The 16,185-nt window shown below is 38.8% G+C and overlaps 1 protein-coding gene across 4 annotated transcripts in view; it reads right to left on the bottom strand.

Moving 5' to 3' along the window:
- Positions 1–12,007, bottom strand: part of NFXL1 (nuclear transcription factor, X-box binding like 1) — a 67,679-nt gene extending 55,672 nt beyond the window's left edge. The window contains exons 1-3 of one of the 4 annotated variants that reach the window (XM_029946147.1): positions 11,921–12,007; positions 11,260–11,505; positions 8,133–8,306 (exon numbers count right to left, since the gene is read on the bottom strand). In XM_029946147.1, coding sequence (XP_029802007.1) covers positions 8,133–8,306; positions 11,260–11,503 — 418 coding nt within the window. In that variant the 5' untranslated portion in view covers positions 11,504–11,505; positions 11,921–12,007. Of the gene's footprint in view, positions 1–8,132; positions 8,307–11,259; positions 11,506–11,648; positions 11,654–11,753 lie in introns of those variants that run through there. The other 3 variants (XM_029946171.1, XM_029946156.1, XM_029946161.1) reach the window with 3 other exon arrangements.
- Positions 12,008–16,185: the final 4,178 nt, after the last annotated feature.

The raw sequence follows: 16,185 nt of genomic DNA, 5'->3' as shown, positions 1-16,185 counted from the left end.
CCCTGCTAGACCTATGAGTGCATTTTACAGATGAGAAAATTGAGGCGAGAACAATTAAGTAGCTTCAGTCTGACTGAAAGAGAGCCTTACTAACCACTATGCTATGCTGCTACAAAAGGTTACTACGAGAGATCCTAGGAATAACAGGGAACAGCAAAATGAAAGACTGAAAAACTACCTCAAAGCGTACAATCTTTAATAATCTGAGTCACCTTAGTTTAAGAGAAATGAAAGTACATGCCTTTTGGTACAATAAAGATTCCTCAATATAGGAAAGTAGACAAATAGCATAAACTATCACGGCCATAAAGCAGTTCAAATCAAAATTTAAGTCACCAAAGAGGAAAGTTAAACAAAAAAAAACACATGGCTAATTCTTTACTTTCTGAAATCACCCAACTAAACACCACTTTTAGAAAATTTGCTCTACACTGCTAACTTGCTCTATAAACATAAATGTAATTTAGATTAATCAAAATATACATAAAATCACTCCCACAACTATAAAGTATTATAAAATTATTAAAGACAATTGCTTTATTTTAAATAAACATTGAAGCTTAAAGAGTATCCTTAATGGCAGGCCTAATGATCCTATTCTGTAAGCTTCCTCTGCTTTTCAACACAGTTGGCTTTAACAAATGTGCAGCTGAGCCCTGACCAACCATGCAGTCAAAAATCTGGGTATAGCTTGTGACTCCCTAAAGCTTAACGACTAGTAGCCAACTATTGACCAAAAGCCTTACTGATAACATAAGCAATCGTTTAACACATATTTTGTATGTTGTATATGTATTACGTGCTGTATTCGCAATAAATTAGAAAATAGGAAATGTTATTAACAAAATCATAAGGAAGAGGAAATTCATTTATAATACTGTATATACATTTATTTAAAATATACACATATAAGTGGACCCACACAGCTCAACTGTATAACATTTTAAATTTTACCCAATTTAACAGCTCAGACGTAAAATAGAATTTGAGACCTGATGAAAGACGCTTTAACAAAATAAAGTCCAACTTATATTTATAAAATTTATTTAAGATTGCTTTGAAAATTGTATTCAAGTTTGGCTATGGGATTAAGTATTCTGTCACAGTAGATAGCCTGGCATTTGAAGTCACGCATTTTTAAAAGAGCACTCTGGCAACTGAAGAAAGAAGAGTCTAAGGACGCAAAGACTGGAAGCCGCAAGTACCAGTTAAGAGGCAGCTACTGCAGATAAAGCAAAAAATGACTTTCAGCAAGTTACCTGTTTCTGTCTCCGTTTTCTCATCTTTAAAATAGTAATCGTGGCAATAGTAATACCTACCTCATAGTTATATGGATTTAATCGATATATTAAACAGCAATAACAGTATATGGAGAGAAGGAGGGAGTTAAGAAATATAGGAAGTAAAACTCAGCAGGGCTTGGTGACAATTAGATTATGCTGCTTTTAAACGCCAACATTCATGCCAACATTCAAATACAAGAGTGCTGTGTTTGAGGAGACGTCTGGCAGGGGCAGAGGGAGGAATGGAACTAGATGAGACACACTCGTGTTAGGTCTGTGCCATCGCTGCGCCCAGATTTCCGGCTTGGGTGGAAAATTCTGTTAACTGAAGTAAACAAAACGAGAGAAGAAACAAGCTATATTTCAACAGATGTCGAATGGGTCCATGGGTCAACAAGATAGAGACGCCCGGAGGAAGGCGCCCACGCAACTCTGAATTTGAGAGAAGGGCCGTGAAAAGACAAATGCTGGACTCAGACAAAAAGAATCAACTTCTCTGGCAAAGTTCTGCTATATAATTCACTAAAGTGAAATGGGAAACACCTCATTACCCTAACATTTATTGTTCTTAAATCAAGTGATAAGATATCCTTCCTTTGATACAGGTAGAGAACACAAAAGAACAAGAATCAAAATATTTATGGATTTGACAAAAAAAAGTAAGAAAAACTGCCTAAACACTTTAAGATGAAAGCCAGACCAAAAATTAGTAACTTATAAATAAAAAATGTTTCTCAACATTACAAAGAAATACTGAGTTACAGCACTGAATTTTCTATTTAAAAATAAAACTTCTATCTACAATATTTTAAGTGAGATCCTCTTAAAGTGGGAAATTTTTAAGGTTACTTTCTATAATGTCCTCTAGAAGAAAAAACTTCCTAACCTTAAAGTAACTATCAACTTACCTGGCCTGAGCTAGTTGATAAAGGCCACACTTTATCAGCCTCCAGTGGCTGAGCCAGACTTTAAGCTTCCTAATCTCAATTCCATAGCAGATGGGGTAAAACCTCCTTGACAATGTGTGCCCCCATGACGCCATCAGAGCATTCGGGCCACTAATGATGATAACACATGCCAGCACCTTTCCAGTAATGACATTAAGTATAAAATGTTGAAACACTTATATTTCAAATAATCTATTTTTATACTTAGTACCAAATCCTTCAGAACGGCATCAATGCGGCCTTTGCTCTCATAAACAAATGTGGTATTAAGGGTAACTCGGGGGGGCCAGGGCAGCTCAGTTGTTTAAACTTCTGACTCTTTTCTTCTTTTTTTTTTTTTTAATGTTTTTGTTTATTTTTGAGAGAGAGAGCAAGCAAGCACACAAGCAGGGGAGGGGCAGAGAGAGAGGGAGAAAGAGGATCCAAACTGGGCTCTGTTCTGACAGCAGAGAGCCCGATGCGGGGCTTGAACTTAAGCTCCCAAATCTTGATTTTGGCTCAGGTCATGATCTCACAATTCATGGGATCAAGCCCCGAGACAGGTTCAGCACTGACAGCAGAGTCTGCTGGGGATTCTCAATCTCTCTCTCTGTCCCATCTCTACTTGTGGTCTCTCGCAAAATAAACAAACGTGTTTTTTAAGAGGTAAACCAGATATACACACAGCATTTAATGTGACTGTACACATCAAATATGAGAAGACTTGGCTTTAAAAAAAAAGTATAAAATCAGAAGTTTTGTAAGATATAAAGGAAAAAAGTCAAGAAATTAAATTGACTTCAAAACACATTTAACATGATGAACAACAACAACAAAAAAAACAAAAATAAAGAATAGATGTAAGGGAGTATTTAAGTCCTCCAGCCCAACCAAATCATAACTGGGGACAACCTGATCCCATGACTTCAGGGAGCTTTGACATCCCCCTCCCAGAATCTAATGAACTGCCAGTTATACACACAGGAGAACTTCTAAGTCTATAAGGAACACGCCACTCTATTTGCTCTGTGGAAAGATTCGTGTTCTACATACATCATGTAACTCAAACAAAAAAGTGCACAAAAATTGAACTCTACAATCCAAAAATGCTCATTCTTAAAATACAACAACTATTCCATATAGACTAAAGTAGTTTTTTTTAAGTGAGAAATATGGGGCGTCTGGGCAGCTCAGTTGGTTGAGCGTCTGACTTTGGCTCAGGTCCTGATCTCACAGCTCCTGAGCTCGAGCCCCACATCAGGCTCTGTGCTGACAGGTCAGAGCCTGGAGCCTGCTTTGGTTTCTGTGTCTCCCTCTCTCTCTGCCGCTCACCCCATTCACTCTTTGAGTGAAAAGGAAAGACCAAAAGTGACAAAGACAAGAAAGGATCAGAGAAAATCTCCCGAAACAATGACAAAACAAATAATGACACTGCATACAGATCAATAATTACTCTGAATATAAATGGACTAAATGTGCCAACCAAAAGACACAGAATATCAGAATGGATTTAAAAAAAATACTCATCTATATGCTGCCTACAAAAGACTCATTTTAGACCTCAAGTCACCCACAGATTGAAAGTAAGGGGATAGAGAAACATCTTTCATGCAAATAGAAATCAAGAGAAACCCACAGTAGCAATACTTACGATGGAAAAAATTAGACTTTAAACCAAAAACTGTAACAAGACATGAAAATGGCACTATATCATAATAAAAGGACAGTCCAACAAGAAAATCTACCATTGTAAATATTTATGCACCCAACAAAAAGCACCCAAATATATAAAATGGTAACAAATGTAAAGGAACCCATTGATAATAATACAGTAATAATAGGGGACTTTAACACCCCACATACATCAATGGACAGATTATCTAACAGAAAGTCAACAAGAAAACAATGGCTTTGAATGACACAGGGACCAGATGGACTTAACAGATATAGTCACAACTCTCTATCCTAAAGCAGCAGAATACACATTCTTTGCAAGTACACATGGGACATTCTCCATAACAGATCATATACTAGCTCACAAATCAAGCCTTAACAAGTACAAAAAGGCTGAGATCATACCATGATCTGACCAGAATGAGAAGAAACTTGAAATCAACCGCAAGAAAAAGTCTGGAAAGACCAAAAATATATGGAGGTTAAAGGCTATCCTACTAAAGAATGAGTCAGCCAGGAAAATAAAGAAGAAATAAAGAAAACATGTGGAAACAAAGGAAAATGAAAATACATCAGTCCAAAACCTTTGGGATGCAGCAAAAGTAGTCCTAAGAGGCAAGTATGTGGCAATACAAGCCTACCATAAGAAGCAAGAAACATCTCAAATAAACAACCTAAACTTACATCTAAAGGAGCTGGGAAAAGAACAAACAAAGCCTAAAGCCAGCAAAAAACAGGAAAGATGAGAGGCTAGGGCAGAAATAAATGATATAAAAACTAAAAAAGTAACAGATCAATGAAACAAGGAGTTGGTTCCTTGAAAAAATTAATAAAATTGATAAACCTCAAGCCACACATACCCAAAAGAGAAAAGACCCAATTAAATAAAATCACAAATGAGAAGGAGAGATCTCAACCAAAACCACAGAAATACAAAAATTATAACAGAATATTATGAAAAACTATATGTCAGCAAATTAGACAATCTGGAAGAAATGGATAAATTCCTAGAAACATATAAACTACCAAAACTGAAACAGGAATAGAAAACTTGAACAGATAACCAGCAAAGAAATTCAACAGTAATAAAAAAATCTCCCAATAAACAAAAGTCCAGGGGTGCCTGGGTGGCTCAGTCGGTTAAGCGCCAACTTCAGCTCAGGTCATGATCTTATAGTTCGTGGGTTCGAGCCCCATATTGGGCTGTGCTGACAGTTCAGAGCCTGGAGCCTGCTCCTGATTCTGTATCTCCCGCTCTCTCTGCCCCTCCCTTGCACACAAAAATAAAATAAACATTAAAAAAAATTTTTTAATAAAAAAATAAAAATAAACAAAACTCCAGGGCCAGATGGCTTCACAGGCAAATTTTACCAAATGTCTAATGAAGAGTTAATACCTATTTTTCTTAAACTATTTCAAAAATAGAAAGGGAAGAAAAACTTCCAAATTCATACTATGAGGTCAGTATTACTTTAACACCAAAACCAGATATAGACTCCACTAAAAAAAAGAACTACAGGCCAATAATCCTTGATAAATATGGATGAAAAACTTCTCAATAAAATAGCAGCAAACCAAACACAATATTACATTAGAATCATTCACCATGACCAAGCAGAATGTATTCCTGGGCTGCAGAGGTGGTTCCATATTGCAAAGCAACCAACATAATACACAATATTAATAAAAGAAAGGATATGAACCATATGGTCTTTTCAATAGATACAGAAAAAGCATTTGACAAAATCCAACACACTCTACAAAATACAATAAAAGTCCTCAGCAAAGTAGGTTTAGAGGGGATACACCTCAACATAATAAAGGGTATATATGAAAAACCCACAGCTGAGATTATCCTCAATGGGGAAAAACTGAGAGCTTTTCCCCATGGTCAGGAACAAAACAATCTCACCACCACGTTATTTAACATAGCAATGGAAGCCCTAGCCACAGCAATCAGACAACAAAAATAAACAAACGGCATCCAAACTGGCAAGGAAGAAGTAAAATTTTCACTCTTCACAGATATAATACTATATTTAGAAAACTTGAAAGACACCACCAAAAAACTGCTAGAACTGATGTATGAATTCAGTAAAGAAACAGGAAGAAACAGGATACAAAATCAACATATGGAAATCTGTTGCACTTCTATAACCAATAATGAAGCATCAAAAAGAAATCAAAAAATCAGTCTCATTTACAATTGCACCAAAAACCATAAAACACCTAGGAATAAACCTAACCAAAGAGGTGAACGATCTGTACTCTGAAAACTATAAATTGCTGAGGAAAGAAGTTGAAGATGACACAAAGAATGGAAAGACATTCCATGCTCACGGATTGGAAGAACAAAAGTAGTCCTAATGCCTACTGTTAGGACTAATGACAATTCTACCCAAAACAATCTATATTTAATGCAATCCCTATCAAAACACCACCAGCATTTTCCACAAACATTTTTGTTTTCATAAACAATCCTAAAATGTGTATGGAACTACAAAAGAACTCCAATAGCCAAGGCAACCTTGCAAAAGAAAAGCAAAGATGCAGGTATCACAATTCTGGACATCAAGTTATATTACAAGCTGTAGTGATCAAAACAGTATGGTCCTGGCACAAAAATAAGACACACAGATCAATAGAACAGAACAGAAAACCCAGAAATAAACCCACAACTGTATGATCAATAAATCTTCAACAAAGCAGGAAAGAATATCCAATGGGAAAAAGTCTCTTCAATAAATAGTGTTGGGAAAACTGGACAGCAATACCCAAAAGAATGAAACTGGACCACCTTCTCACAACACACACAAAAATGAATTCAAAATGGATTAAAGCCCTAATTGTGGGACGGAAACCATAAAAATCCTAGAGCAGAAAGCAGGAAGTAACTTCTTTGACATCAGCCACAGTAACTTCTCACTAGGTATGTCTCCTGAGGCAAGGGAAACAAAAGCAAAAAATGAACTCGTGGGACTTCAACAAAATAAAAAGCTTCTGCACAGTGAAGGAAACAATCAAAAAAACTAAAAGGCAATGTACAGAATGGGAAACTATTATCTGCAAATGATATATCTGACATCGGGCTAATATCCAAAATAAAAAGATCTTATAAAACTCAACACCAAAAAAATAAATAATCCAATTAAAACACAGGCAAAAGAAGGGGAGCCTGGGTGGCTCAGTCAGTTGAGTGTCCGACTTCGGCTCAAGTCATGATTTTGCAGTTCGACTTTGAGCCTCACACATCAGGCTTAGGCTGACAGCTGGGAGCCTGGAACCTGCTTCAGATTCCGTGTCTCCCTCACTCTGTCCCCCCTCTGCTCGTGCTGTCTCTCTCACTCTCGAAAATAAACATTAAAAAAATAATAAAAAATAAATAAAAAACAGACATTTCTCCAAAGAAGACATTCAAATGGCCAACACACATGAAAAGATGTTCAGCATCACTTACCATCAGAGAAACATAAATCAAAACTACAATGAGATTTCCTCTCACGCCTGTCAGAATGGCTAAAATCAGCAACACAAGAAACAACAGGTGTTGGTGAGGATATGGAGAAAGGGGAACCCTCTTACACTGTTGGGGACCCAAACTAGTGCAGCCACTCTTGGAAAAGAGTATGGAGGTTCCTCAAAAAATTAAAAATAGAACCACCCTACGATCCAACAATTGCACTACTAGGCATTTACCCAATGAATACAAAAATAGTTAACTAGAAGACATCCATCCACCCCAGTATTTGTAGCAGCACTATCCACAATAGCCAAATTATTGAAAGAGCCCAAACAGCCATTGACTGGTGAACGGATAAAGAAGTTATAGTTTATATACACAATAGGATATTACTGAGCCATAAAAACGAATAAAACCTTGCCACTTGCAGTGATATGGATAGAGCTAGAGTATTAGGCTAAGCAAAATAAGTCAGTCAGAGGAAGATAAATACCGTATGATTTCACTCATATGTGGAATTTTCTAAACAAAACAAAGGATCATAGGGGGATAAAAGCAAGAGCCAAACCAAGAAACAGAGTCTTAACTATAAGCACAAGCTGATGGTTACCAGAAGGAGGACGGGGGTGGCTAAATAGGTGATGGGAGCGCACGTGTTGTGATGGATCCCGGGTTTTATACACAAGTGCTGAATCACTAAACTGTACACGTGAAACTAGTATTACACTGTGTTAACTAAAATTTAAATAAAAACTTTAAAAAATCAAAATTTAAAAGACCATACAGCACCTGTCTGAGTAGTGTAAGTTGTAAATGTATTAGCAACTATTTTTCCCTGTTTTCCTTCAAAATCTTCATCTCCTTCTTCTTCAGAGGAAGAGCTAAAGTGTTCTTCAACAAGTTTTTTGGCTGCAGCTTGATTGGCCTTCTTGATTTCCTCAAACTTCCTTTGGGATATTAGCTCTGTTTAAAAGAAAAAAAAATTAGTTTCATTTCTTCAAAACAATGTCTAAAATCACAGATTTAAAGTCGCCCTTGGAGCATTCTGTTTTGCTTTATGCACACACACAAAAGTATTTTCAAGCTTCTTGCCACAAAACTAAAAGAGAATACGACCATTGGGGCACCTGGGTGGCCCAGTCAGTTGAGCAAGCCACTCTTGATTTCCACTCAGGTCATGACCCCAGGGTCAGGGGACCCAGCCCTGCATCAGGCTCCTCGCTGAGCACGGAGCCTGCTTAAGATTCTGTCTCCCTCTGCCCCTCTCTCCCTGCTCACACTCATGTACTCTCTCTCAAATAAAAAATAAAATATTAAGAAAAAAGAGAATACAATGAAAACTTTCACTTTTTTAAAATATCCTGCTAAATGCAGCAAACTATTCTAGAAACAGAGTGACTAACAAATCAATTATAAAATCATAAAGCTATGATAAAAGCATCAAAAAACTGTAATCAACCCCAAAATAAGGACATTAAAACATTTTAAATGGGATGTTTAAAAACTAATGAGACACAGTGATTTTTAAGAGGTGGGAAACATGCCAACTGGGCACACGACAGAATCAGTTAAAGTGGTGCTTTCTCAAATGCTCCTGTTCCCCACGACAGCCCAGCCTCACCAGGCCCGCCAAAGATTTTGCACAAACAATATTCACTGCACACCCGTTATTTTATAATCTGCTCTTAGCTCAAGGACTTTTTTCCTATATTAAAATGCGGTCACAAAATATATATGTTTAACATTAATCCACACAGAATGTTGCCAGTACAGAAATTGCGGTTCTTAAAACAGTTATATTCCAAAAAGAAATGTTAAATAAATTGATTAGTTCTTCCACTATTCTCTTTATCACTGACTATACTTCTCTTGTTACTTGGTTAAATAACAATACGAAAAGAATGAGATCACTTCATAGTGTATTCCCAACTACGTAAGGCCAAGGACCAGGGGAACTTTCTTTAAGCACTAAGTAACTATTAATAAAATCTTGTAGACAACAACCACAGCTTTAAGAAACATAATGACTTGATCTGAATTTATTGGTGCCCATAGTGGGAGAATTTTAAATATACTTACTTAAAATTGTAAATCACTAACTTCAAATTAAACTTTAATTTAATTTTAGTGGCTTGAATGGTGTTTTTAGCTTTTATTCCCTCATGAAATCAAAATTTACATCTTAAAGCCAGTTTAGGTGGGGATTATTTCAGTGTTTCAGGTAAACCAAAGAAATGTATACGGTGCTTTTATAAGAATCTTTGCATATTAGGAAAAGAGTAATAGCTATTGAGACATATGACTCAAAACCTGATGTGCAGTAAGAGAGATGATAAACGTCATTAACTGTGGAAAAATAGTACTTAAGGATGTATTTTTTAATTTTTTTTAATACATTTATTTATTTGAGAGAGACAGAGACAGCATGCGTAGGGGAGGGGCAGAGAGAGAGAGGAAGGGAATCCCAAGCAGGCCCCGTGCTGCCAGCTCGGAGCCTGATGCAGGGCTCAAACTCACGAAACCTCAAAATCATGACCTGAGCCAAAGCCAAGAGTCGTTCACTTAATCAACTGAGGCACCCAGGTGCCTCGAAGATATGATTTTTTAAAGGCTGAATTAGAAGATATAATAAAAAGGTCCATAACCTGATCAACAAATCCACATAAGATCCTCTCAAGGAAAGATGACAAAACAAACTTCTACATACATTATTTCTTACAGTCAAATCTCAGGTATACAGGTGAAGAATGCTTGCTTTCCTACTATCCACAAAATCCAAGAAACATTACCAAAACTGTTCTTGGTCTCCAACGTGAACATTTCAGCAGCCCTATCATAAACTCATAACTGCTACCAGAGAGGGGAATGGGTGAAAAAGATAATAGAGATTAAGGAGGGCGTTTGTGATGGGCACCGGGTGTGGTATGGAACTGCTGAATCACTATATTGTACACCTGAAACGACCATAATGCTGTATGTTAACTATACTGGAATTAAAATAAACTCAGTACCTGCAAGCTATGAGAATATGAGAATAACTAACTTTAAAAAGTAGCTTCGGAAAAAAAGCACTCAAGTTCAACTTGCTCCTCCCCTCAAAAAGTATATTCTGAGAAATAAATTCCAAACATAAAATGATTTGGGGGATTATTTCCTTAGCCTCATGCAATCCTCCATCAGCATGGACAATTCAGCTGCCTCCGTGTTTTCAGGCTCCGCTCAAACAGCCATGGATGAAGGATACTGACATTCCAGGGGCGGCCACATCAAGTACAGCCGGAAAAGGACAGGAAATTTGTGAACAGCAACCAACGTTGAGAAAAATACCTCAAGCTCAAGTGCTCACAGTGCATAGGCAATCAGAGGTACTAAACTAAGGCAATCTTGCCAAGACGGAAAATGACAACTGCCCCCAAGGTAGGAGAGCCCACGTGGAATGGAGTGCCTAAGAGGGCATTTCGGCAAGTTGACTGTTGCCATGCACAAGGGTAATGAAGCCACACGATCCTTTTTTAATCAGAAAAGTGATTAACCAGATTTTTATGAGATTTTAACCTGCTGGCAATCCATTCCATTTAAAGGAATGCATTGACCAAACTCTAGGCTAACTCAGAACCCTAGACCACAGTTTGCAACTTTTGGTCTAGGAATTCGGTAGGCAAAAAAGAATAAAGAAAAGAACGCCGCACAAAGAAGGGACGCTGATTAAGGTCAATTAAAAAGAAGGTGAAAAACCGGGAATCTGCCTAGAACGCCGAAATGAGTAGCTTCCGGGACGGGTGTGAGAAGTAGGGGCAATACTAAACTCCCGAAGGAGAAGGAAATAAGTGAACGAGGGCAAGGGCAGGGAGGCAGTTCTGAGTCGTAAGTGCCTTCACACGTATCCAGGCGGAACCGAGGACCGAGTCTTTCTCACCACCGGCTACGGACGTCTGCGGAGCTTCAGATCCCGCGGGGCCGCGCCGGGCTGAGCTACCTGAAGCCGTAGGGGTCGCGGCTCCTCTGGGGCCGGGGCCAGGACCAGCAGCACCCACTGCCCCCTTCTCTCGCCCCCCTCCGGCGCCGCGAAGATGGATTCCATTTCCCGAAGAGGGGGCCGCAGTGGCCCGTCCTCGGGCTCGGCCTCGGCCACCGGCCACCTGGCGCCAGGAAGCTTCCATCCCTGCAGAGGAAGGGGGAGGGGGAAAAAATGAGTGGAGGGAGCGTAAGCGCAGCGGGTGCCGAGGCGGGGGGGCGCGGGGGGGAAGGGGCACAGAGGGAAGACTGTGAGGGGTGGAATGAGGAGGGTCCCCGCGGGGGGAGGACCTGGTTTGAGAAGGTCGCGGTCCAGTTACTAGGAGGGCGAGTCCCCGCGAAGCCCAGGTTTAGGATATGAACCGGAGAGGGAGAGAACTAGACAGAGAAATGGACCTCAGGGCAAGGAGCATCCAGCGCCGGAGAGGAAGGGCCTGGGAGAAGGGAAGCGCCTCCTCAGCCTCAGAGGGAGCGCAGTGCGGATAAAAGTACAGAGTGACCCCTCGGCTCCCGCCGGAGACCAACTGTAGTAGCGGACCCCAAGGAAAGCTACGTCTCCTTACCGACGACGCCCGCCCCCAGGCGACTACAACTCCCAGAAGCCCAGATCTACTGCCCGCAGAATGCGTGGCATCTCCGGCCACTTCCTTATCCGGGAGCGTTTGAAGTGCGAGAGTTGCTCAGGGCGCGTGCGCAGACCTTCACCGAGCCTTCGGAAACTACAATTCCCTGCGTGCTCTGGGGCTTGGGCGGGGCTGTCGCCCGGAGAGGAAGGAAGATCAGGAGGTGGGCGGGCCCTAAGTGTTACCAACTCCGGAGAATACTAAAGCTTCCCTGCCAGTACCCTAAATCCAGTTGGGCATCAGGCTTCCGTCAAAGTGGCCTTAATTGACTATTCTCCAGCCTTAGCCTTGACCTCAGGCTTTCAGGCAGAATTCTCATTAACGGAAATAAACAATGAAAACAGGGGTAGGGGAAGAGGGAGGGAAAGCTGGGGAGTATTGCAGGAAAATGGCTGGAATAGAGACAGCCCCCTTCTGAATTGCTAAAGCGATATAAAGAATAAGTCTCATAGTTTTTTATAGTTTATAGTTTACAGTAAGGTCTGAGGGAGGCTGATTTTTACCTTCATGACAGCTCCCTAAAGTAGATTTTATTAAGGAAAGTAGTTGAGAGCCATGACCTAAAGTTAACTGCTGACTTTTCCAATAAGATAGACTGCGCAGAGCAGGGATCCTGCTTCGGATTCTCACACTCCCTCTCTCTCTGCCCCTCCCCCACTCTCAAAAGAAGTAAATAAACATTAAAAAAAAAAGATAAACTAAAAAATTGGGTGTCTGACTGGGATTAAGAAATATATTGTTGAACTACAGTCTATATATGTAAGGATGCAGGTCTGATTCAGGTTTCCCCTCTGACCTTGAAGGCCAGCTAACACCATTAACATTTATGGGGGCGGGCCTAAAGATGGAGGTTAAGACTTAGTCACCCCCTACCTGAGAGTCCTAGTCACGCCCTACGTGAGGGTTCTGGGTCCACTCTGTAATTGGTTAAAGTTACTGTCAATGATGTGATGCTATAATGATTGGACCCCTGTACCTGTGTCACAATTTCCTGTAACTCCCCCTTCCCAAACTCATAAAAGGCCCTGCCCACCCCCAGCTCCCCACCCCCATGTTGGGGGCTCAGCCACGTGGATCCAGTGTGTTGTTGAAGTCTGTGAGGCTGAGTTTAGGCTGGCCGGGCCTAAATTTGTAGTAAAGCCCTTTGCTTTTGCATGCCTGATTCAGCCTCCCTGGTGGTCTCTGGTTTTTGGGGGCAATATTAAAATCTGGGTACAACATATACAACTCTTCAACTTCAATTCTCTCATTAATGACAAACATCTAAGGTTTAAATAGCATTTGTTAGGTGCCAAGCACTATTCAAAGTGTCTTAATATAAGTGTATTAATTATTCACAATAACCCTATTTATTCCCAGTTTACAGCTGAGAACACTGAGGCACAGAGAGGTTAAGTAATCTGCCTTTGCTGACATAGCTAGCTATTGTTATCATCGATATCGTTTTTTAAGTTGGGAAAGAAAGACAAAATTTTCTTATTCAAAATCCTAGCCGAACCAAAATCGCAACAGAATAGTGTGATTAGTGACCTATATTCTTAAACACCATGCCATATGATTACTGTATAAACACATTTAATGTTTACCTAGAAATTCCAGTTACTTTTAGAGGACTTAATCAAGAAAAAAAACCCTCACATAATGAGAATTTTTCCACTGCCGTATGATAAAATAAAAATTTATAAACATAATTATTTTGGGATCAGAAAGAATCATATGTGTTATCAATATCAGGAAACTATTATAGAATGATAGTAAAGTTTTGCAGTGAAGAGCTGTATATCATGTGGAAACATATGTCAATTGAGAACCTGTTTTCAAAAGTGACCATTGCTGTTATTTTTACTTTGAAATTTCAGATATTTAGGAGAACAAGGTATTTTGTGTATTTATGGGAAATATAATTTAAATTATAATAAACATAATTAAAATGATATTATTTAGTATGTAGGCTATATATTAAATTATTAATTTATCTTACATTATTATGTTATGTATTACATATTGTATATTAAATTATATAATAAAAATAATTTAAATTATAGAAATATAATTAAATTATAAAGATTGATAACTATAATTGTGCAGGTCCAATTAATTTTAATTCTTAAAACTAATACCCAGAAGAGTAGCTTAAAAGAGGCTGACAATACAAAGTGTTGGCAACAATGTGGAGTAACTGGAACTCTCATACTTACTACTGGAAGTGGAAATTGGTTCAAACACTTTCAAAAACTGTTTGGCAGTATCTACTAGAACTAAACATGACTTACTACTACAGCATCATAACCAAACAACTCCACTTCTGTATGTACACCTAAAAGAAATGAGTGCATATGTCCAAAAAACACATTTAGAGCAGCTTTGTTCATAGCAACTAAAAATAGAAACAACCCTAATGTCCAGAATAGAAAAATAAATGTGGTATATTCATATAATGGACACATACCCACATGTGTGTATGTATATATATATATATACACATAGAGCAAGATGGGTGGGTCTCAAAGATTAAACAGTAGAAGCCAGACACAATAGAATACTTAAGTGTGGTTCCAATTTCATAAAGTTCCTGAAATAGAAATAGAAGCCAGATTAGCTATGAATAGAAGCCATTACCTATGAAGGGGGTAGGAGGATCTTAACTGAGAATAGGAGTAAGGTTTCCACCTAAGCGATGAAAAACTTCTGTCTTGATCTGGGTGATAGTTTTGTGTGTGTATGTGTATACATGTAAAAACAAAAAAATATATACTTCTATGATTTGTGCAATTTATGATATATGTGATACACCTCAATTCTAAAAAGAATTCTAAAATATAGAAAAAATAAGATATCTGAATTTTCTATTGTCCAGCCACTTGAAAAATGTGATTCAATTATATTTATTTGCCCATTACTGATGTATTATCCTGATGTGGATTTTTTTTGCCAGAGGACTCATGCACGCCCACAAACACATTTATCCTTGACAGACACATACACATTTACATAAACATTATGCCAGTTATCAATGTATTGCCTCTCAACTCCAATTCACCCTTCAATATATGCTCTATAGTAATGGACCGAAAACTCTTTGAAGCATCTCCTCTGAGAGCACCACCTTAAGTTTTCTCAGCAGAGGACGCGGGAGAGACATTGTGGGAAAGAACTGTATTCCGGTGTTTCCTGCTCCGGCACTTTGGCTCTGCAACCTTGCAGCCTCTGCCTAGCCTGCAGTTAACCTTCAAAACAGACCTCTCGCCATGGAAACTGGCCCCAAGGCCCCCTGCCCACTCTCTCTTACATTTAAAAAAAATTTTTTTTAAGGAAAATTAAAGATACAGCATAAAGTGCAAAATACACCAACCAAAGTAAGTAAAAAAGATTTTCTGCCGTATATAGGGCAGAGGAAAACCAGAAAATTAATAATCAGGTTGTTTCTTTAGCCACGTTAAAATAACTTTAAAAATATAACCTTAGGGGACTTTTCCTTTTTTCCTTTAGTTAGTAATATTCAGAATTGAGTAATAAAAATAGTACTGTATACTGTAAATTTCATGAAAAGAAAACTAAAATAATTTTTTAACTGTATCATTTTACTTTTTCTAGGAAAACCACAACAGAAAGAAAAGCAGACAAACGTTTATTCATATTTAGTTTAAACTGTTTTTAAATATTTAGCTTAATAATCCATCCAAGGGGGCACCTGACTGATTCAGTCGGTTAAGCGTCGGGCTTCGGCTCAGGTCATGATCTCAGGTTCATGGGTTCGAGCCTCGTGTTGGGCTCTGTGCTGACAGCTTAGAGCCCGGAGCCTGCTTAGGATTCTGTATCTCCCTCTCTCTCTCTCTCTGACCCTCCCCTGCTTGAGCTGCCTCTCTCTGTCTCTCAAAAATAAATAAAAAACATTAAAAAACAATTTTAAATAATCGATCCATCAATCAATGATTGAGTGTAGCAAATATCTAATACAATCAGACATTGGACATATGTACTCAGAGAGGAGAGGTATTCACTGGATGTAAAGTACCAGGATAAGGACGAAAAGGCTTGTGAAGATGCTCAGGGCAGGATTAGACTTGAAAAGCATGGAAAGATGCAATCTGAGTGGTAAGCGAAGGTTTAGAAGTGAAAATAAACACGGCACGTGTTTGAACTAGAAAAGAAAATTCTGTTGACTCCCAAGGCAAAGGTCATAAATAAGATTGGAGAACATCTTG

Source organism: Suricata suricatta, chromosome 1 (genome assembly GCF_006229205.1).
Source record: "Suricata suricatta isolate VVHF042 chromosome 1, meerkat_22Aug2017_6uvM2_HiC, whole genome shotgun sequence".
In the NCBI taxonomy this organism is placed as follows: domain Eukaryota; kingdom Metazoa; phylum Chordata; class Mammalia; order Carnivora; family Herpestidae; genus Suricata; species Suricata suricatta.
This window is presented reverse-complemented; position numbering and strand designations above follow the sequence as displayed.